Genomic DNA, 22,305 nt, shown 5'->3' on the forward strand with positions numbered 1-22,305 from the left:
CCTGTAATCCTAGCTACTCAGGAGCCTGAGAGCTGAGAATTGTGATTTGAAGCTCCAATAGAGTGCTCAAAAACCAGAAGTGGTGATGTGGCTCGAGCGTTAGACACTAGCCTTGAACACAAAGAGGCTCAGGGACAGCACTCAGGCCCTGAGTTTCAACTCCCACAACTCACCAAAAAAAGAAAGAAAAAAAAAGAGCAAGGAGCCCCAGTATCAGCACACACACACACAAAATGTGTTGAAAATAAAAGCAGCTGTGTGAACTGGCTTATATGTTAAGTGTTTGCCAGAAGACATTGGGTTAATATCATTTTTTAATACAAAGAAAATATTCACAACACATTGTACAAATAAGGAAAGTGATGTCCAGAAATGACAGATAATTGGCATAACATCTCAGGCAAAGGTTCAGGTCTCAAGTAAAGCAGTGCTTTTAACCATGGGAACATTGTTAGGCTGAGAATGGTTTGTTGGACCACTAACTGCTACAGAACCATGAAAAAATGATTTCATCTCCCTGAAATTCAATATCTTCATACGTACAGTGCAAGAATTCAAGGAGCTGATCATTAGTTATGCTTTCTCTTCTCTCAAGTATGATGGCACTTCTCAATAGGAAGCACATCAGTGGCTCGTGACTGTAATCTTAGTTACTCAAGAACTGAGATCTGAAGATTGCTTTTTGCTTTTGAAGCCAGCCTGAGCACATGAGACTGAGAGAGACTCATCTCCAATTAACCAGCAAAATGCCAGAAGTGAGGGTGTGGCTCAAGTAGAGAACAAGAGTCCTTGAGTTCAAGCCCCAGTAAAACCTTAGTTTAAAACTAAGCGGTATATCTACTCTATAGAGGCTGTTTTATAAAGAATCATTGAGATTATAGACAGAACAATGGTTGACTTTAGAATTTTGTCATCATTTCATGCCCAAAGAGGAATCTGTCAACTGTAAGCAGTTCTCTGAAAATACGTCTCATTGGAGTGTGTGATTGTATATACTCTCATTAACAGAGAACCACCTCAGCATGTATGCCCAACAGGCTATTTTATCGTATCACCTTAAAGAAAAATTTTCTGAAGTTGATTATTCTGACCCAAATCTTCAAGAATCTTAGCCTTAGTTATAAAGCCTTAGTACATCTGTGGAAACTGGAAAGATTACAGTCACATCTCCACAAGTCAACACCTGCCAAATAGAAACACTTACATGAAGGAACACAAAAGAAAACATGAACTAATAACATGGCAGCCACCATTGCAAAGGACACACACATATATGTACACCAAGGGAGAGTTAGTGGCTTCACTCATTTATGCCAAGATTGGGTCATGACATGTAGAAGTGGTGGGATCCCAGGGTAGAACTGCATACAAGGGCTAGAGAGTTCATTCTTCAAAAGACTTGGCAAGACAGTGTGGAGCTAATCTAGCATTAACTGCCAAGCCAGATGGAAGTTCTACAAAGAGTGACATTTTCAGAGAACTTGGCAAGGCAGAATGTCATGGCAGATGTGTATGGCAGAGGAACCCATTTATCTCATGGAAGCCAGGAAGAAAAAAATGAGAGGAGGGGAGAGGGAAGGAAAGAGAGAGAGGAACAAGCTGGGGTTGCAATATTTCACGGTCATACACCCAATGACCTAACTTCCTCCCACTAGGCCCCAGTGATGCCATAAGATGGTGTCTCAGCTGGTAGTATATAGGCTTTGGAGGGACATTTGAGATTCAAATAATAACACAGACCAACGATATATATCACAGTGCCAACATGTGCAACAACATTGTTTTTGCTACAGGTAAGAAGAGAAGGGTATATGATTATTGACAGGAAATATGAGGGTTTTGCAACAAAATAGAGACACAAACATCACTGTGATGTTTCCTAACAAGCTTCCATCTGCTTCCAAATGGAGATAAAACTTAGGAACATATTGTGTTTCCTGGCGTCATGCACAGCTGCATCACAGATGGCTGTAGATACAGCACAATAGGAACATCATTAAAAACACAGAGGCCAAAGGCCCAGATTTCATGATAAAATCCTGATCTGGGTATGGGAGAAACATATACTGAGTATAAGATTTTTAAATTATGTAGAGAAATATTTCCACCCACTAGTACACGAAGTTTAGAAAGAATTCTTAGTTGGCATGGAAGTGATGCCAACTAAAGCTATTTTTTTCAGACCAAATAAGAAGCAAAATATTACACACTTGACTCTTTTTTTTTTGCAAGCTCAGTGTTTAATAAGAAATTATCTATATTCAGTTTTCTCAGAAAAACAGAATCAATCCATCTTAAAAACAAAATGAGTACTGAGTCACTGACAGGCAAGTAAATATTTTTAGCTTTCATTTTCATTAGCAACAAGTATGCCAAAGAAAGTTACTTTTACAAGAAGTACAGCTCAAACACAGAGGTGCTATGTGCCTCCGAATACAGACACATTGATTTAGACACTTATTCCTTAGTCTCCCCTTTATCTGGAATATGTTCTTCCTTTTACAAGAAAACCAAGGCCTACCTTCTGGGCACAGTTAACTGATTCTGTGTCCAGCATGCAGCTGAAAGCAAGCTAGGCTCTGACCTGCAACAGACAACACGCTCTTCCCAGTGGTGAGACATGAAGGACAACCGAGTCCTCCTGCCAAAGGCCACATCAGCTATTCAATGGGAGATGGCAGGCAAGGGATGTGTTAGGTAGAGGGAGTTCCAGGCTCAGCATCCTGGCTGCCAAGTGGTCCCTGAGCCCTGGGTGCACCCTGCCCTGCTCTTTGTTACATAATTCATATGTTCCCCCTTTACTTCCTAGGGTTACTCTTCTGCCCCCGGCACCCCAAAATGTCTCAAGTAGTCAAAACCCAGAGGCAAATGAAACGTACACCTGCCAAATCCATGACTGAGACACGCCATATAAAACAATAAGTGGCCCAGAACCACATTCAGTGAAACCTACGTGAAGACACACAGGAGTAAGGCTATTTCTTGACAAGGAGAGGTAGTGCTCCAGGATCAGGAAAGAATGCCACCATAGAGATAATAGCATGTTCCAAACATAAGCAGCCTTTCCCAGCTCCATGATGGGTGGTGGTACAGCATGCAAAGGCCTGAGGGTTAGTGGAGCAGAGGCCTGACTCTTACAGAGCTGGGTGATTTGGCAGAGGCTCACATCTATCTCTGATTTTCACAACCCCTTATTCAATGAGAATACTACCTATATTGTAGATTACAATGAGGTACTTTTCTCCCAAGGTGAACCTTGAACCTCCTGAAATGCTCATCCTCAGAACTCTTAGAACAAAGTCTACATTGTAGTAAACAAACCAACCAAACACTCCCCAGGTGTTTAAGTACACTGAAATTTGAGATCTGCCATTATAAATGGCTAGCCACACTTTAATGGGATAGCTACCATCTACTTTAATCAACAAACCCTGCCCCTCCTCTCAAAAAAAAAATCCTAAACTTCAGGCTGCTGAACTTGTAATTCCAGGATAGGCCCGCTTTGGAACAACACAAACCTTACACCGTAGAAATGAGAAAAGGAATAATTATCAGTATCAACCCACTGGAGCTTAAGCTTCTGCTTGCTTATCAAGATTCCTACCAAGTACAGCAAGGACTTTACAGTCCTACCACCTGGAAAGCTTTTTAAAAATCCCTGTGTTCAAGGCTGCACCCCAGACAAATGAATCACAGTCTCTGGAGGTGGGATCCAGACAGTTGTATTTGAAAAAAAAAATTCTCCCAGTGATTCATTATGCAGAAAATAAAAATATTTTTAACATTGCTAACAAGTGTGGGGAAGGATTGTCAACCATACACTGTGAAGGAATAGGGAGAAAATACTGGGTGCCATTAAACTAAGCAAGTAGGATAATCTAATTGTTCCCTAGCCTATACATAATAAAAATCAAATTTTATTTCCTACTATTCTCTTCTAAGAGATAGAAACAATCCCTTAAAATCTATTGGAATATTTATACCCATACTTGCACTTATAGATGTGAATTGACAGAATTCATGTCTGTAAGTGCAGGTTTGACAAAGGTATGGATTCACAAGCTGCAATCCAAATATATCACAGCATAAATGATTCTACATTCCATGGATTCGTTTTAGTATAATCACAAATTAGTAACAGCCGCACAGATGACTTAGTAAAGGAAGGCCAAGTGCAAAAGCAATCCTAAGACCCTAAAGCTGCCTTCCCTTACCCCTACTCTTTTATAGTTTTAGATACCAACAGTGACACATGATCTAAAAATATTACATGGACATTTCTAGAAATCAACAGATCCTAAGTTTAAAATAATGGGGTTTTTGACAGTATATTATGATCATTGCCCAGTTAGATAAGTATCAGCTATTGTTGTTAATCTGTGAATGCACCTAGATAATAAATTAAACTTTATCATCTGGAGGGAGAACAGTGTGGAGTTCAGTATCATATGTAGATTGAGACATAGATAAAAAGTTCTGGAAGGTTCCTTATCCCCACCTCCCTAGGAGAAAGGGGACTGTTACACAAGTCAAGAGTGTTACCTTCCATAAAGTTCAAGAACAGGCAAAATGGCACACCAATCATTTGAGCACATGGTTAGAGAGGGAGGATGCAGGAGAAGGACAAATTCTTCAGGATTTCCTTTGCAGAGAGGAGAAAGAGACAGCAAAGGAATAGACAAGGAGAGGCACAGAGGCAGATGTGAAAACAATACAATAAAATCAGGAATGTCCTGATTCTAGAGGGGGTGATGTGTTCATAGGTCTTCACTGAGCCCTAAGTACAACAAAAGCAGGCTGTGAATGGACAGGTGGAGATCTATCACAAACCAAGAATTGGGACTGCTCTAATAGGGTGCACTCGAGTTGCAAAGATGGGGGCTCGGGAAGAAAATAAGAGTAGTCAGGATAACAGCCTCCAATAGCATTAAGAAGGAAGGTCAAGGGAGGTTAAGGGATTCTAGTTAAAGTCAAATGCTTAAGTTTGCTAGAATCCTTCCATCTTCCCAATTCTATCTCTGTTTAGAAACAAGAATTGCTGAAGGGTACAGACAAGGTAGACAAGTGTCATCTCAGGGCCCGGTGGCTCTTTCAGGTTTTAACCACCACCACCTCTATTGCAGCTAATTGAGGGTGAAAGATCATGAAAGGAGAACAATTCCCAAGTCATACCCAAAAGGATCTAATTTCTAATTCAACAATGCTCAGGGCAGGGTTTTTGTCTTTGAGAGTTACATTCTTTATATTTCTGTAAGATATTAACTGAGTCTTGATGTAGTAGGATTTGTCATGCAGAATGGTATGATCAGTGATAAAGATTGGAGGTTGGGATTTGGCAGAGTTATTTAGTGTAGACACCTCCCCATCTAAAAGATAGTTGATAGGAAATATCGAAAATTTTATTCTCTTCTTCATGTCTCTGATCTTGTGATGTGAAATTTGTCTGAACCATTTTTTTCTCATTTCCATTTCCTCCGTTGGAAACCAAGTGACAGGTTTCGTTCTTTTCCATTAGAAATTTCTGCAAATATGTTTTGACTTTCAGGAAGCATTTGAATACATAAGCCTCCGGTCAGCAAATTCGACAGGCAGCCGCTAGATAGGGAACAGATTTGTTTAGCATTGGAGTCAGGAGATCTTTTTAAGATCAATTTTTAAGAGAATTTTTTTTTTTTTTTTTTTTTTTTTGGCCAGTCCTGGGCCTTGGACTCAGGGCCTGAGCACTGTCCCTGGCTTCTTCCTGCTCAAGGCTAGCACTCTGCCACTTGAGCCACAGCGCCACTTCTGGCTGTTTTCTGTATATGTGGTGCTGGGGAATCGAACCTAGGGCCTCGTGTATCTGAGGCAGGCACTCTTGCCACTAGGCTATATCCCCAGCCCAATTTTAAGAGAATTTTGAAGAGTCTTTCTCCTTACACAACCAAGTTCTTAATAATGTGAAGGCAGTGTTCCAGCTTTACCAAAAATATGTTCTGAGACTTCTACTTTGGGTGACATAAAGTGATAACAGAAAATAGGCCTGCTTTCAGAATCATCCTGTCCATTAGCGGTGGGTGCTCACATTTTAGGGGACCTAAGACCCCCTTGGAAATGCTGACAAATAACATGTAGGCTCATTTAGTAGCTGTAGCTTGGACCAGAAGAGTGCATTATTCACAAGCAACTTGGGCCACTCTGACATAGCAGAGGCCTCAACCACTCTGGGCAGGACCCCCTGACCTGCAGCCTACCATGAAAAAAAAAAAAAAAAAAAGGAAGGGAGGGAGGGAGGGAGGGAGAGAAGAAGGGAGGGAGGCAGGGGACAGAAGTTCTTCAGTTCTTACTGGACATGGGAAGGTCTGAAATAGTAACCACTGCACTCTTCCAACAACTTCACAAATTTCCATTCTTATTTTTTAAAGCTCTTCATGTTTGGATTCAAAAAAATCACTACTAAGTAATGACAGTTTTCAAAATCGAGTAAGGCTCCCGCCCTCCCGCGAGCGACCTCACAGCACCCATGGCGCGGCTGGAGAGCTAAGGACTCGGGTCCAAGGGGCCCGGGGGGCGCCTGGGCGCCCTGAGGTGACAGGGAAGGGAAGGGGCAGGAGCCGGGCTGAGGCGCCACCGCCACTGGGAGGACGGAGCCGCGGTGGGGAGCGGATCTTTTGAAGATGGTTTGGCTGCCTGGGAGGTTTGGAGATCTGATGCTACGATGAGGACTCACACAAGGGGAGCTCCCGGTGTGTTTTTCATACATTTTCTTTGCTTCGCGTCAGCCTATGTCTCAGATGAGAATCCAGAAGTCATGATTCCCTTCACAAACGCCAACTATGAAAGCCACCCTATGCTGTACTTCTCCAGGGCTGCGGTGGAGGAGCTGCAGGCTCAGGGCCTCGAGCTCGCATGAGCACATCGCAGCCCGACTCACCGAGGCTGTGCACACCATGCTGTCCAGCCCTTTGGAGTACCTCCCCCTCCCTGGGATCCCAAGGACTACAGTGCCCACCGGAATGAAATCTATGGGAACAACCTGGGGGCCTTGGTAATGTTCTGTGTACTGTTTCCCGACAACATCGAAGCCCGCGACATGGCCAAGGACTGCATGGAGAGGATGGCAGCGCAGCCTAGTTGGTTGGTGAAAGATGCGCCTTGGGATGAAGTCCCACTTGCTCACTCCCTGGTGGGTCTTGCCACTGCTTATGACTTCTTGTACAACTATCTGAGCAAGACACAACAGGAGAAGTTTCTTGAAGTGATTGCCAATGCCTCAGGCTGTATGTATGAAACTTCATACCGGAGAGGATGGGGCTTTCAGTACCTACACAATCACCAGCCCACCAACTGCATGGCTTTACTCAAAGGAAGCCTCATTCTCATGAATCAAGGGTACCTTCAAGAGGCCTACTTGTGGACCAAACAAGTTCTGACCATCATGGAGAAATCGCTGGTCCTGCTCCGAGAGGTGACGGATGGCCCCCTCTATGAAGGAGTTGCCTATGGCAGTTATACCACCAGATCGCTCTTCCAGTACATGTTTCTTGTTCAGAGACACTTTGACATCAACCACTTCGGCCATCCATGGGTTAAGCAACACTTTGCCTTTATGTATAGAACCATCTTGCCAGGATTTCAAAGAACAGTGGCTATTGCAGACTCAAATTACAACTGGTTTTATGGTCCAGAAAGCCAGTTGGTGTTCCTGGATAAATTTGTCCTGCGTAATGGCAGTGGAAACTGGCTGGCTGACCAGATCAGGAGGAACCGAGTGGTGGAAGGACCAGGAACACCTTCCAAAGGACAGCGCTGGTGCACTCTGCACATAGAGTTCCTCTGGTACGATGCCAGCTTAAAATCGGTTCCTCCTCCAGATTTTGGCACCCCTGTGTTGCATTACTTTGAAGACTGGGGTGTTGTGACTTATGGAAGTGCACTGCCTGCAGAAATCAATAGATCCTTCCTTTCTTTCACGTTGGGAAAACTTGGGGGACGTGCAATATATGACATTGTTCACAACAACAAATATAAAGATTGGATCAAAGGATGGCTAAATTTTAATGCAGGACATGAACATCCAGACCAAAACTCGTTTGCTTTTGCGCCCAATGGCATGCCTTTTATTACCGAGGCTTTCTACGGGCCAAACTACACCTTCTTAAACAATGTTGTGATGTTTTTCCCTGCTGTGTCCAAGAGCTGCTTTTCTCCCTGGGAGGGTCAGGTCACAGAAAACTGTTCATCAAAATGGTCAAAATACAAACATGACCAGGCAGCTAGCAGTCAGGGGAGAGTGGTAGCAGCCATGGACAAAGATGGGGTGGTTTTCATCCGAGGAGAAGGTGCGGGAGCCTATAACCCTCAGCTGAACTTGAAGAACATTCAGAGAAATCTGATCCTCCTGCATCCATAACTTCTCCTCCTCATGGACCAAATCCACTTGGGAGAGGAGAGCCCCATGGAGACAGCAGCGAGTTTCTTCCATAATGTGGATGTGCCTTTTGAGGAGACACTCATGGATGGGGTCCATGGGGCTTTCATCAGACAGCGTGATGGCCTCTATAAAATGTACTGGATGGACGATACTGGCTACAGTGAGAAAGCCTCAGTGACATACCCTCGAGGATATCCCTACAATGGGACCAACTATGTGAACGTCACCATGCACCTCCGAAGTCCCATCACGCGGGCAGCTTATCTCTTCATAGGGCCATCTGTAGATGTGCAGAGCTTTAATATCCACGGGGACACTCGGCGACTCGATGTGTTCATAACTTCCAGTGAACATGCCTATGTGGTTTACCTGTGGACAGGTGAGACCACAGGACAGTCTGCCTTTATACAGGTCATTGCAGATCGTCAGAAGATTCTGTTTGACCAGAATTCAGCCATCACGAGCACCCCTCTCCCCGAGGTGAAGGGCTATGCTGCTATCGTGGAAAGGAACTTGCAGCATTTTAAGCCAGTGTTCCAATTACTGAAGAAGCAGATCCTGTCTCGAGTTTGGAACACAGCTAGCTTTAGGAAGACTGCTGAGCGCCTCCTGAGGTTCTCCCATAAGAGGCAGACTGAGGAGGCCATCGACAGGATCTTCGCCATATCACAGCAGCAGCAGCAACAGCAGCAGCAACAACAAAGCAGACTAAAGAAAAGCCAAAGGGCAGGCAAACACTATAAATTTGTGGATGCTGTTCCTGATATTTTTGCACAAATTGAAGTCAATGAAAAAAAAATTCACCAGAAAGCTCAGATTTGGGCCCAGAAAGAAGTGCCCATAGATGAATATGAAGAAATGAAAGACCTTTTAGATTTTGCAGATGTAATGTATGAAAAACACAAAAGTGGAGGTCAGCTGAACGGCCGTGTGGGACAGGCACAGATGGTGACAGCTTCGCACAGCTGAGTGCCGTCCCTCTCTGCGTCATACACCAGAGTGTTTTTGGTTCTGAACATTGCAATTTTCTTTGTCATGTTAGCAATGCAACTGACTTATTTCCAGAGGGCCCAGAGCCTCCATGGCCAAAGATGTCTCTATGCGGTCCTTCTCATTGATAACTGTATTCTATTGTGGTTGTACTCTTCCTGTTCCCAGTCTCAGTGCTAGCACTAAAGCTATCCATGGCTCGATCATTTAATTACCATATGCAAAAAATTATAATTCATTTGCCTCAATATGTTACTGGTTTCCCCTGTCCCCCACTCACTTTAAAAAACAAAGGGAAAGCATTATTATTCAAGAAAGGAGTGATGTGGAGAAATCAGAATTGGAGTAAGTGAATAATGTATCGAAAGTATAAGAATAGCTTGGGTGCTCCTCAGTGTATCTGGAACTATTTGGCTTTACTAAGTTAGCAGTCAGTATAATATACTCATAGAAGAAAGGGAAAAAAATCTGTGTTTGAAGTCATTTTTTTTCTTAAGATAAAGTTACATAGGACTAAATTTATTATCATTAATTTAAACTTGTTAGTCTTTTTCTTCATACTCTTTAGAGGAGAAAGATGAAACGCACAATTCCAAGATGTCCAGACTTTTAAAATAGAAATGCCAGGATTTTTTACAAGAACAGGATGACTATTCAGATAACATGATGAAAATGATGATAGAAGATCATTAAAACTCAAAACATATTTCCAATAGGGAACAATTACAAAATGAATATTTCCTTGATGAAGTTGGTCTCTGAAAGCATGTAATTGGTTGCTGTTATATATTCAGTGACATTTTAGTAAATAAGACAATTGCAGACAACTTAATATTATATTTTCTTCCTGTGGGAAACTTTGTAGATCCAATGACTGTTTCAAAATAAAGTATTTGCTATCCTAATTTCAGTACCAAAGAATATGGAAAACCTAAAATTTGTTTATAATTCTTACATTTTAAAATAGAAAATTTTCAAGTTTATTTTGCTAAATAAACAGATCATAATTAAAAAAAATCGACTAAGAAGTTTCCCACATTGGGGAATTGAGTTCTTTGCAATCTTAGGAGAGCTGAACGGGTAACCCTTCACCCACCACTCAGGGCCCTGTCTTCAGCCCATAGGTTAGCAGAAGCTTTGTTGCCCCCATCTAGAGAACTGAGCGCCATGCAGAACCATCTTCTCCTCACAAGAAGTAGGAAGAGATGAGGCAGAAGCCGCTCATGAAGCTACTCTGTCTCTATAGGCTTCACAGATTTCTTCATCGGGTAAGTTGTAGAAAGTGAGAGCAGGAAGGAGGCATAGGACAACTCCCCTAACACTCACTTCACTGACTACAATCTATCCCCACAGCTCAGTGTTGAGTCCTTAGTCCCCATCTGGTGGTGATATTTGGAGCTCTGTGGAAACTTTGAGAAGAGGAGCCTAGCTAGAGGAAGTAGCTCAGTAAGGGATATGCTTTTGAAGATAATACTGTGTCCCCAGCTCCCTAAACTTTTCTCTGCCTCCCGGATGCCATGATGTGAGCTGTCCAGTTCCAGCACACCATCATCCACTATTACAGACAGAAATCTCCAAAATCATCAGCACAATAAGCCCCTTTTATTTTGTGTGCAATTCCTGGTGCTTGAACTCAGGGCATGGGTTCTCTCCCTGAGCTTATTTTGCCCAAGGCTAGTGGTTGGCCACTTGAATCACAGCTTCATTTCTGGCTTCTTTTTTTTTTTATTGTAGTTTAGTGAAGAGTCTCACAGACTTCTCTGCTTGTGGTGGCTTTGAACCTTGATCCTCAGATCTCAGCGTCCTGAGTACCTGGGATTACAGGCATGAGCCACCAGCACCCAGCAATAAGTCCTACTTTTATGTTGTTTTGTCAGGATTTTGGCTACAATTAAAGATAAAAATAATTAAGACAAACAAGTTTTAGGGTATCAAGTTTACTAAGGAATCTATTGCACATAGATTACAGTCAATTCACCATTGCATTCAGTCATCATATTTAATGCATATGAAACCAGGGAAACTGAAGGGGGTATAGGGATGGCGGAGAATGATAAAGGATTAATAGTGATCAAAATGCATAAAGTGACATGTTGAATGGTAACTCCTTTATACAGCTACTAAAGATAGTAAATAAATACATATCTATTTATATTTCAAAAGGTATTTCTTAAGAGATTCAAAGAGAAAACATGTTCTGGCTTAAATGTAGATTTCTCTTCCAAATCCCCAGTGCTGGAAAAGGTCCCAAAACTCAGAGCACATCTTTGCCAGCCCCTGCCTCCCACCCTACCCAGCCTTTGCACCCTTGCCTTAGCCTCCCTTAGAGGAAGGAAGGCATCCCACCCACCTTTTCTCCTCTACAGAGGCAGGAAGGGTTGCATGGAGAAGATGGAAGGTCAGGGGAATGGGGTTTATTTTGGTCAGGCCATTTGGTGTCATTGAGTAAAGAAAAATCAACAATCTTTCTGTGATTGAGTGATAAGAAGAGAGTTTATAGTTTGCATGCTAACAATTGTGACAGCACCTCTTGGTAATACCTTTATCTCAAAGTTTTCAATTTTATGGGATTTTACCATGAGAAAATGTCACCAGTAAAACTTGCCCTTCCTTCTACTAGGAAATGCCTGAAATTTGTGATTACAATGAACTATGTGTACTTCCTACTTACCTCACCCAGGAGCCTAGTTTTCTTTTTCAGATTTCCTTCATAAATGCAGCCTGGTTGAAAGCATGTTTAATTTTGGTACATTAATTTAGGCCATTTAATTGCTATTATAATTTTATAGATACTGACATTTTCTTACTTCAGTCTTTATTTTATTTCCTACTATGTTTTTCCAACTTTCAGCTTTCTTTTGATAACCCACTGGTAATTTCCTGTGAAGTTTCACTTTTTACCATTATGAGCTCCTCCTACCCAGTAGGTTTTGTCTTAAAGTTGCCTCATGATAATTTTACCAGCCCTATTTTCTTTCTGCTTGCAATTGCCTAGAATTTCTGCCTTTCTTTTTATTGTCCAACTTAGTAGCATTTTTTTTCTTCTGGCTATAGTAGGGTTTGAACTCAAAGCCTTGAGCTTATAAGGCAGTTGGCTCTACCTCTTGAACGATGCCCCCAGACTCTTTTTTAAAAAATTTTTACTCAAGATAAGGCCACGCTTTAGTCCAAGACCAGCATGGACTGTGGTCCTTCTCTTTGTGCTTTCCTTTTCCACTGCGATGACAGGCATTCACCAGTGTATCCAGTCATTGGTTGCAATGGAATCTCAAACTTTTATGCCCAGGCTGGCCTCACTATCCACCTGCCAAGTAGAAGGAATATTGGCTTGAGCCACTTCACCTGGCTCGCTCAGGTACTTTTTCTGAAAAGTATATGAAGGTAGATTTTTTGCCTTCTTTTCTGTATTTGAGACTGTGTCTTCTAACAGGGAAAGTTAGCAAAATTTTCATAGTGTGATTGCTTATTATAGTTTCTTACAGATCATATGCCCCCACTGTGGGTTTTTTTAAATTTCAGAACATGCATATAGATTATTTTAAAAGAAATATAACAAGGACATAAAGTGACAGTGCAAGCATACCTTATCCTCATATGAACTTGAACAATTTATATTAATGCCTCGTTATCAAAAAAAGATTGTAAAATGCACTGTCTCCTTTGGGCATATTATCTTTATTTGATAGCTAATTCTATGATTATATTTTCAAATTTCTATTTCTCCAATTATCAATATTAAAGGGTACTACTCAACTATCCATCATGATATAACAGAAAATATAGACTCCACTTTTGAGCTCTTTCTCTCATATTTAATGATCTCTGCCTTATCTTGCAAGCTAAAGTTTAAGTGCCTTTTCATTTTGTTCAGTAAATATTCTATGTCCTCCATATTTTATAAATTATGAACATGAAAATAAGATATTTCCAATTTATTATTAGGTAAATATTTTTATTCAGTGAAGATCTAGATAGTGACATTTGCTCAGCAAAAGGAGATATGTTCTTTGGTCACCTTTCTAGTTCCAAGCGTAAGTTCCAGTGGATTCATTTTTATTACCTATCATTACTCAGCATTCAGGTACATTTTATTTTACTTATGTTGATGTGGGATTTCCTTTGCAATTGGGGGGGGGTTCCAAGAACTTTTAATTGCCTTTGTTTTTATTTATTGACAAATAAAGTGTCCCTGTAGCATTAAAGTAATCTAGTGATCCTTTTGTGGCAAATCTACTAGTTTTTCTGTTTGCTTTTTAGTGTTACTGTGTTTGTTTCATTTGTCACATTTTCTTCTTTCTAAACTTGCCTTTTTAATACAGTAAATCTTCAAAAATAAATGTAGAGACTATCCTAACAGACAAAGCATTAATCCTTTCTTGTCTGAAATGTAGGATGAGTCACCAGAAGATGTCACAATGTCACCAATAGGATTCCATCATCAAATATGCAAAATCTGCAATAGAATGTCAAATGCAAAGCTTCAACTATATTTAATCTTGCCCACCAAAGGGATCATAGGGCAAATTCCACAGCCAGCCACATTGAGTGGCACTGTGGGAGATGACATGTCCAAACCCATTTGTTTGCTTCTGACTCACCCACTCTTTTGCTTTCTACTAGAAGGATCTCAATGCATTTGTAGAACATTAGCTCTGTTTACATGACAAGAATAAAGTGAGCATGAAGGTAAGTATCAAACTATTCTTCTGAGTTTTCCCAATTATCCAACCTATGCTTTGAAACCCCTCCTTCATTTTGAACCCATTGTCCATGGTAGCTAGAGCCAAGGCCATGTTCAGTTCTTCTGTGCTCCAAAGCATGGCAGTTTCCAAATTAAAATCCTACAGCTTGACCTTTCCTGCTTCCACTTTGTTTCCATTGGGATTTGGAGGTTTGTTTTGTTGGGATTGTTTTTGTTTGTTCTGCCAATACTGGGGCTTAAAGTCAGGGCCTAGGGCTGGGTATATAGCCTAGTGGCAAGAGTGCCTGCCTCGGATACACGAGGCCCTAGGTTCGATTCCCCAGCACCACATATACAGAAAATGGCCAGAAGCGGCGCTGTGGCTCAAGTGGCAGAGTGCTAGCCTTGAGCGGGAAGAAGCCAGGGACAGTGCTCAGGCCCTGAGTCCAAGGCCCAAGACTGGCCAAAAAAAAAAAAAAAAGTCAGGGCCTAGGTAGTGTCCTTTAGCTTTCTTTTCACTCAATGCTAGTACTCTGCCACTTGAGTTACAGCTCCACTTCCAGCTTTTTGGTGGTTAATTGGAGATAAGAGTCTCACAGACTTTCCCACTGGGCGTGCTTCAAACTGCAATCCTCAGATATCAGACTCTTAAGTAGCTAGCATTACAGGCAAGAGCCACCAGTGCCCTACTTAACTAAGAAATTTTTGCCAAAGCTAGGATTATTTTGGAGGAGGGAAAGTGGGAGGGACAATTGTGTTTACTTTTAGGAATAAGTCATGAAATCAGGAGTTAAAGAAACTTTCCATATCTTGAAAGTAGGCCCTACATAAATATACACTTAGAAGCAAATTCTTCATTGATACATCTTTTACTTCTCTCTCCAAATGAAAGAAGAAAAGCCTGATTTTCCTATGATGGCTGCAATTTCAAATCTCCATGCCCCAATTGTGGGCAATTATTTATAAATCACCATCATCATAAAAGTAATTAGTCTCTCAGTATGTGATGAGTAAACAGCATGAAGTATAATAGTTGCATAGAACTTATAAGATGGATAAGGTTAGAACTTATCTCTGGGTAGTAGGATGATAGCAGATGTTTTTAAATTATAACTTTAGCTAGCCACTATTTTTAATTACTGCAATTGGCATGTGTTGTTCATCCAATTAAAAAAAGCTAACAAGTAGAATAAGAGCAATTATGGCATAGTCTGTTATTTGTGAGATGTATTTAAAAATCTGAAGAGCCTCTGCTTAAGGGGGAAAAATGCATTATAGGAAAAGAATCCCTGTAAAAGAAAGCAATCAATACTGAGAGAAGGCTAGCCCACTACTTCCCACTGATAAGAGCACTGATTGCCTTGAAGCTTCTAAACACCTGAAGGAAAGCAGGGGGGACCATAAATCTCTACTTTGATTCAAAAGGAAAATCAGCCCTCAAAAGTCCCGTTTTCCTCCCGAGATATGATTTGTCTCTTTCTGATGAATTGCAAAGGAAGACAAAGCTGTAGGGTATCCAGGACAATGAGAAGGAAAAATAGGTACTCTCCACTAAAAAGGAAGTGAGCAGAAGGTAGCACAGACTCTCCCAGCTTTGTCACACAAAGGACTTCAAAGGGTTTTGGTACTCGGAGAACTGAGTTAAGGGCCTAACCAATTTAGGTAATCCTACAAAAAATGCTAGGAAATAAAATGTATGCTTCTGAGGCTTGGTGGAAAATCAAGGTTAAAGCATCATTTGGAAATGGTGTTCAAATGAAAGCATTTCCAGATGAATGATGATGAATGTAGCTGCCATTTAACTTAGGACACATGTAGCCACCTGTGCAGAAGTATGACTACACAGGAAATCCCTGCATCCACTTTCTCTCTGGCTTGGTTGATGATGCCTGGGAATCCTGGTTGGGTAGAAACTGGGATCTTGATCCAGGTGCTATGTGACACCTGGCCTCAGGATGGGTATTATGCACACAAGGCAATGCTCAGCTTAAAAGTTTGCAAGTCCAGACCGGGATGGAAACAAAGGCCAAGGTCACACATGGCATCTGGAAAGCCTACTCATCGTGTCTAATGCCACATCTGTCAGCATCATCTCGAATCACTAACTCCACACTCACTGTCCCATGACAAGTGAATCTTATTCCATCCAGTCAGTCATCACTCACCTCTCCTTGCCCCATTCTCTCAGCGAGCCCTTGGCTAGCTAAGTAACTGGGCAAAGTATGTCTTAATGATGCAATTCATAAGTGGTAGTGGCTAGAACTGGGCACATGACCAGCTCCACTGACAAGCTGTGTGATGTTCAGTGAGTTCCCGTGTAATGTTAGGCTAATACCTCCCAGGTTTGCTGTGCTAATTAAGCAAAGTAATACACATATAGCCTAATGCAGGGCTGCTGCCCAGTCAGTACTCATCACAACTTTTGAATCACTTAATCATGGATTTCTTTAGTTTTATCAACTCAAAACAGCTAAGAAGGGTTTCTAGATACCATATTTGCCAGAGTAGAGTACTACCTGGAGCTGGAACAACTCATGGGGTCCATGATATTACCATCTCATGGGAAGAACTGCCTCTCAGATCACTGGCATTTTTGTGTAGAAAGAAAACAGAGCTAGAGCGCTTGTATGAGCATTAAGTCTTGGGGTGCTTTTCATCTAACAAAGCAAGAGGGCCATAAGGTCAGATAAATAAAGGGGCTACCAGGTACAGTTTTATCACACGTTGATAATGGAATCTCATGATTACTCAGTACAGCAGACAATTATGACTTCAACAGAGGGCAATAAATGTCTTGCCATGTCTGGAACATGCAGACACTGAAAAGCAACCAGAGATAAACTATGACCAGGGCAGCGGGAAGGGGAAGATGATTCATGTAGCCAACATTACCAACACAAGACAAGAACTCAGAGGACAAACGGAGGATCCATGGCAAGGGTAGAGAAGGGAGAAAGAATGCAACAGAGTTTCCACAAGAATAGGAAGCCCTTGGAGTCGAACAACATGGCAGAGTCAAACAAACAATATGCCAGGCATGAGATATTCTTGGAGCAACAGTCTTTGGGAGACTTTCACACTTCAATGAGTCTTACCTCCACTTCAAATCAGGGTCCTCCCTCCATGACCTCATCTGAGCCCCCTAAGTCCTCCCAACTCCCCACTCTCAGTGGCAGCTCAGGCTTCATCCTGAATGTTAGGACACGGTCATTCAGTACCCACTGTGAAACATGCCCAGAGGATTTCAGTAACAAATAGACTTTACCAAAGCCTCAATGCTCTGGAAGGTTGTGTCTCCTCTTCCCATCTCCTGTCACCTTCCTCTCTCATCTAAGGGTACATAGAAAGCCTGCTCTGTGAAGGCCACAGCTCAGGAACTCAGACTCAATACCGGACTGATATATAAACACAAAGTTGTGAAATGCTTCTCTATCCCCACAACTAAACATCTCACCTTATGGGTACAATCAACACGAATTAAGCCTTATATAGCTAAGAGAGCTAAAAGATGCAGACTTCACCGGAGGAAATCCCAAAGATGGCAGGGGAGACTAAAACAGAGAGACCTTACATAGACATATGTGAAAATCCAGATTTACCTAATATTTGATGGAACTTAACTACTGGGCCAATAAAAAAGGAAATTGCTAAGAAATTTTACAAACCCTTTAAAACAAAAGATTCAGTATGCCAGAACAGAAGATCAAATTAAAACTATATATCATAAATCAGGGAAAATTTAGTACCACAAAACTAAGAATGTATGAATGGCCTCAATATAGGAGTAGTTAAAAGCTAATTAGAAAGCAAAATTTGTAGTCTCCCAATATGAAGAAGAGCAAGGGGAATAAGAATAAACAAAGCACAGATGCAGAACAATGACTACAAATGAAATAGTTGTACACCTTGGTAATAATAGAGTAAATATAAATAAAATGCAGCATCATCATTACCTATCAAACTAATGAAAAAAAGATAATATACCCCTATGTAACAAGAGCAATATAACAGATACTGTCACACATTATCCAAAAGTGATTGGCCAAAGGGAAGAGAAAAATTCTAAAAGGATTCATGTCCAAGCCTTCTTTGACCTAGTAATTCCATTTCCAGGAATCTATTGGAAAGAAATCACATGTACAATATTTTTACAAAGGTGTTCACATCCCCATATTTGTCATGACCTTTTATATAGAAATATGAGATGTGGTTAGTTGATTAAATAGAATATGGCCAAGCCATATGTTAGGAAAATGTGTAGTACTGAAAAATCACTGAAGGCTTAACATGGAAAAAAAATTCATTATATAAAACCTGGTGATCATGGAGGAAACATGATACAAATGTAAATGTAATCTGTGTACAGACAATATTTATGTAATGTATTCAACATAACTAGGAATATATTACACAGATGCATACAAAATATAACAAAAAATACTCCAAAATGCTCACAGTCATTAAACATTCTGAACAGATTACAGCTGATTTACATATCCATTCTACTATAAACATTTATTGGGCTCATAATTACGAAAATATTAAAGGAAATCGTTTTACCATTCAAGTTCTGAGAGCATGAAGAGGGTAAGCAAATGCATTGTTTTAGATGTTATAGTTTCAAATATACTTTTGTAATCTCTATTTTAGCACCCTTATCCTTTATAAAAAACAATGTATCAATAGCTCTACTGATAGTCACAGAAGAAGACATGGAATCTTATCCCCAGGCAGCCTTTCCATTGCCCTACCCTGATAGGTATCAAATCTTGTCTGCCTGGGTGGTGACATAAACAAGATGGTGGGACAGGAAGAACTCAACTCATTCTCACAGAGCTTCTGACTATCCAGAAAGTTTTGATGAGACCCTAGACAGCTCCCCTAGATGAGTGGAAGTCAATAACAGTAGAACTATATCAGGTAAGAAAACTCATTGCAGCAGTTTTTCCATGTTACCCTTACCCACACTCAGTACGGCTGAATGGACTTGGGAGAAAATGTCTTACTCATGGCTTCTCCCTTGGCAAGGAAACAGGCATGGGCCAAACATTCCAGGTTTTCAGGGTGATACCTGCAGGACTGACTTCTCTCCTGCCCCATCCAAAGTTTGGATGCCCAGGGGTTGCTTGTTGCCCTACCAGAGAATCTGCAGTACTGCAAAGCAACAGCAAGGGGCTGGGGATATGGCCTAGTGGCAAGAGTGCTTGCCTCATATAGACGAAGCCCTGGGTTCAATTCCCCAGCACCACACATACAGAAAAGGCCAGAAGTGGTGCTGTGGCTCAAGTGGCAGAGTGCTAGCCTTGAGCAAAAAGAAGCTAGTCCAAGGCCCAGGACTGGCAAAAACCAAAGCAACAGCAGATGGAGCCGGAGATGACAAACTCTTAAAAAAAAATACGGCAAATCTCTGGGAAATGAAGATTTACAAGCAGAGAGAAAACACGGATCCAGAAAAGCCCCTCCAAATTGCTCTCCAGACTGGTGGGCAAAGGTCTTGCCATGTATGAAGGTAATAAATTCTCAAACTTAGGTGCAATGGAATTGGAGAGTTGGGTTGTGGGGTAGAGGGGTGGGAGGAGGGATAATTAGGGTTAGATGGGTCACAAGGGGAGGGTCCTGATCTGACTAGATGGTTTGTTAGCCAGTGTATAAAGATTGTGAGAACTGAGTGTTCTTACAAATGCCAAAATTATAGCAAACAGACAAATTGTACATCAGCAGCAAGGTCTATAAAGAAACAAGGAAATATGGCCTCATCAAAGGAACAAAAATTTCCAAAACTCTTATTTCCAATTAACTACCAGAAAACCAGAAGTGGTTCTTTGGACCAAACTGGTAGAGCACTAGCATTGAGCAAAAAAACTCAGGGACAGCACCCAGGACCCGAGTACAAGCCACATGATGTCACAACAAGAAAAAGAAAGAAAAAAGAGAAGAGAAACACAATAAGCCATAGGTATACAAATAAAATCAGGAAGAAATGAAAACTGAACAGAACAAGAATATTAGCAAACAAAAATAAAAGAACAGGGGCTGGGGATATGGCCTAGTGGCAAGAGTGCCTGCCTCATATACATGAGGCCCTGGGTTCGATTCCCCAGCACCAAATATACAGAAAATGGCCTGAAGTGGTGCTGTGGCTCAAGTGGCATAGTGCTAGCCTTGAGCAAAAAGAAGCCAGGGACAGTGCTCAGGCCCTGAGTCCAAGGCCCAGGACTGGCAGAAAAAAAAAAAAAAAAAAAGAACAGACTTGACTCTGGAGCTAAAAGAATTTAATAACTGAATTAGAAACTTATTGAAGGGGTGCAATAGCTGACTTCACAAAAAGCAAAACAAGTCTATGAACTTAAACACAAGTTGCTAAGTTTTATATAGTCAGAGGAACAAAATACCATCAAGCAAATCAACATTCACTGTGTGTGTGTGCGTGTGTGTGTGTGTATAGATAGATAGATAGATAGATAGATAGATAGATAGATAGATAGATAGATATAGATGGGTCGGAAAAAAATCAGCAGAAAATGTATTGGAAAAACTATTAGCCAGAACCTTCCCAACTCAGAAGTAAAAGAATTTAAAAGAATTTATAGACGTTTTTGTGGTGTCAAGGTTTGAACTCAGGGCGCTGCACTTGCGAGTCAGGGGTGCCATGCCTCCAGTCCTTTGTGCTTTATATTATTTTTCAGAGAGTTTCTTCCGTTTTGGGACCAGCCTTGGACCCTGAGATCCTCTAGCATACTCCTACCAATGCTCCCGTGAGCTTGGATTACAGGAATGCATCTCCATGTCTGACTTGCTTGTTAAGATAGTGACTCAATATCTTTTTGCCTATGCTGGCTTCAACCCATGATCTCCTTGCTCATGGTCTTCTTCAGATCTTCTTCTCCCTCCCAAGTTGCTGGGGTTATAGGTATGAGCCACAGTCTGAGCTTCTGGATTCTTATTTTTCTAAAGAAAAATAATCTTTGCCTATTTCCATGTCCTGAAGTATTTTACATGTTTTCTTTTTGCAGTTGCAGAGTTTCAGTTCTTATATTTAAGTCATTCGTTCATTTTAAGTTGGTTGTTGTATATGGGAAGAGAAGAATCTGCATCCACTATTCAGTTATCTTTTTATTATCTTTAAGTAGTAGTGCACAGGAGTCACCATTCAACAAATCTATTTAAATCTACTTGTAAGTGCAGTGTATCTGGACCCACGTCACCCCTTTCTTTCATCATTCTCCCCCATCTTGCCCAACCTAACCCCTACTCTCAATTTTCCCAGTTTCATAGGATACATGTTGAATGTTATGACTGCATTCTCCCTACCCTCTTTTCTTGATTAGTCTTCCCCATTCCTGAACCTCTCCCCACCTTTCAAATACTTTTCCTGGTATTCACGTTGTTGTATTGTGAGTTTGTTTTTCTAAGAAATTACACCATTTGAATTATTCTTTGCAAATACAGTTAATATGTCCGTGTACCCTTGCATACAACTCTGTATGTGTTTACTTGCATATGTATAAATTAGGTCCAGCTTCCACATATGAGAGAAAACACGCATCCTTTGTCTCTCTGGATCTAACTCATTCCACTTAATATGATTTTTTCCAGGGCCTTCCATTTCTTTTAGAAATATGTAATTTCATTCCTTCTAATGAATGAATAATATTCCATCGCATATATATATGTATACATATACATATATATCACATTTTCTTGATCTATTTGTACATTAAGGGGCATAAGTGCTGTTTCCATCCCTTAGCTGTAGTGAATAGTGCAGCAATAAGCATGGTTATACAAGAGGCTTTAGCATATGATGGTTTGTAATCTTTTGGATATATGTTCCAGTGAGATTGCTGGATCACAGGGTAGTTCTAGGTTTACTTTATTGGGTTTATCTAAATAAACTTTGCTTCCTGGGATGGTTGAGGTAGTTTACATTCCCACCATCAGTGTGTTATTAGGGATTCCGCCCTCCCCCCCGGCCCCGCATCCATGACAGCCTCTATTGTTGTTTGTATTCTTGATCATGTACACATTTGAACTGAGATGAGATGGAATCTCAGTGCTGTTTTGATGTGCATATCCTTTATGGCCAGCAATAAAAGCATTTTCATGTGTCTATTGGCAGTTTTTACTTCTTCTGAGAAGTCTCTATTTAGCTCATTTGCCCATTTATTATTTGGGTTATTGTTTCTTTGAGAGTTTAGTTTCTTGAACCCTCTGACATGTAGCT

At 41.0% G+C, this 22,305-nt stretch overlaps 1 protein-coding gene across 1 annotated transcript; it reads left to right on the forward strand.

Annotated features, from left to right (window-relative positions):
* The first annotated feature begins 6,633 nt into the window (after window positions 1-6,633).
* Window positions 6,634-10,026, forward strand: LOC125345526 (dermatan-sulfate epimerase-like). Its single transcript, XM_048337658.1, is given in 3 exon segments — window positions 6,634-6,865; window positions 6,867-6,953; window positions 6,956-10,026. Coding segments are annotated over 3 exon segments (2,883 nt in total). The 5' UTR covers window positions 6,634-6,694; the 3' UTR covers window positions 9,581-10,026.
* The last annotated feature ends 12,279 nt before the right edge of the window (window positions 10,027-22,305 follow it).

The sequence above is a fragment of the Perognathus longimembris genome, unplaced genomic scaffold (genome assembly GCF_023159225.1).
Source record: "Perognathus longimembris pacificus isolate PPM17 unplaced genomic scaffold, ASM2315922v1 HiC_scaffold_5825, whole genome shotgun sequence".
NCBI classification, from domain to species: Eukaryota; Metazoa; Chordata; class Mammalia; order Rodentia; family Heteromyidae; genus Perognathus; species Perognathus longimembris.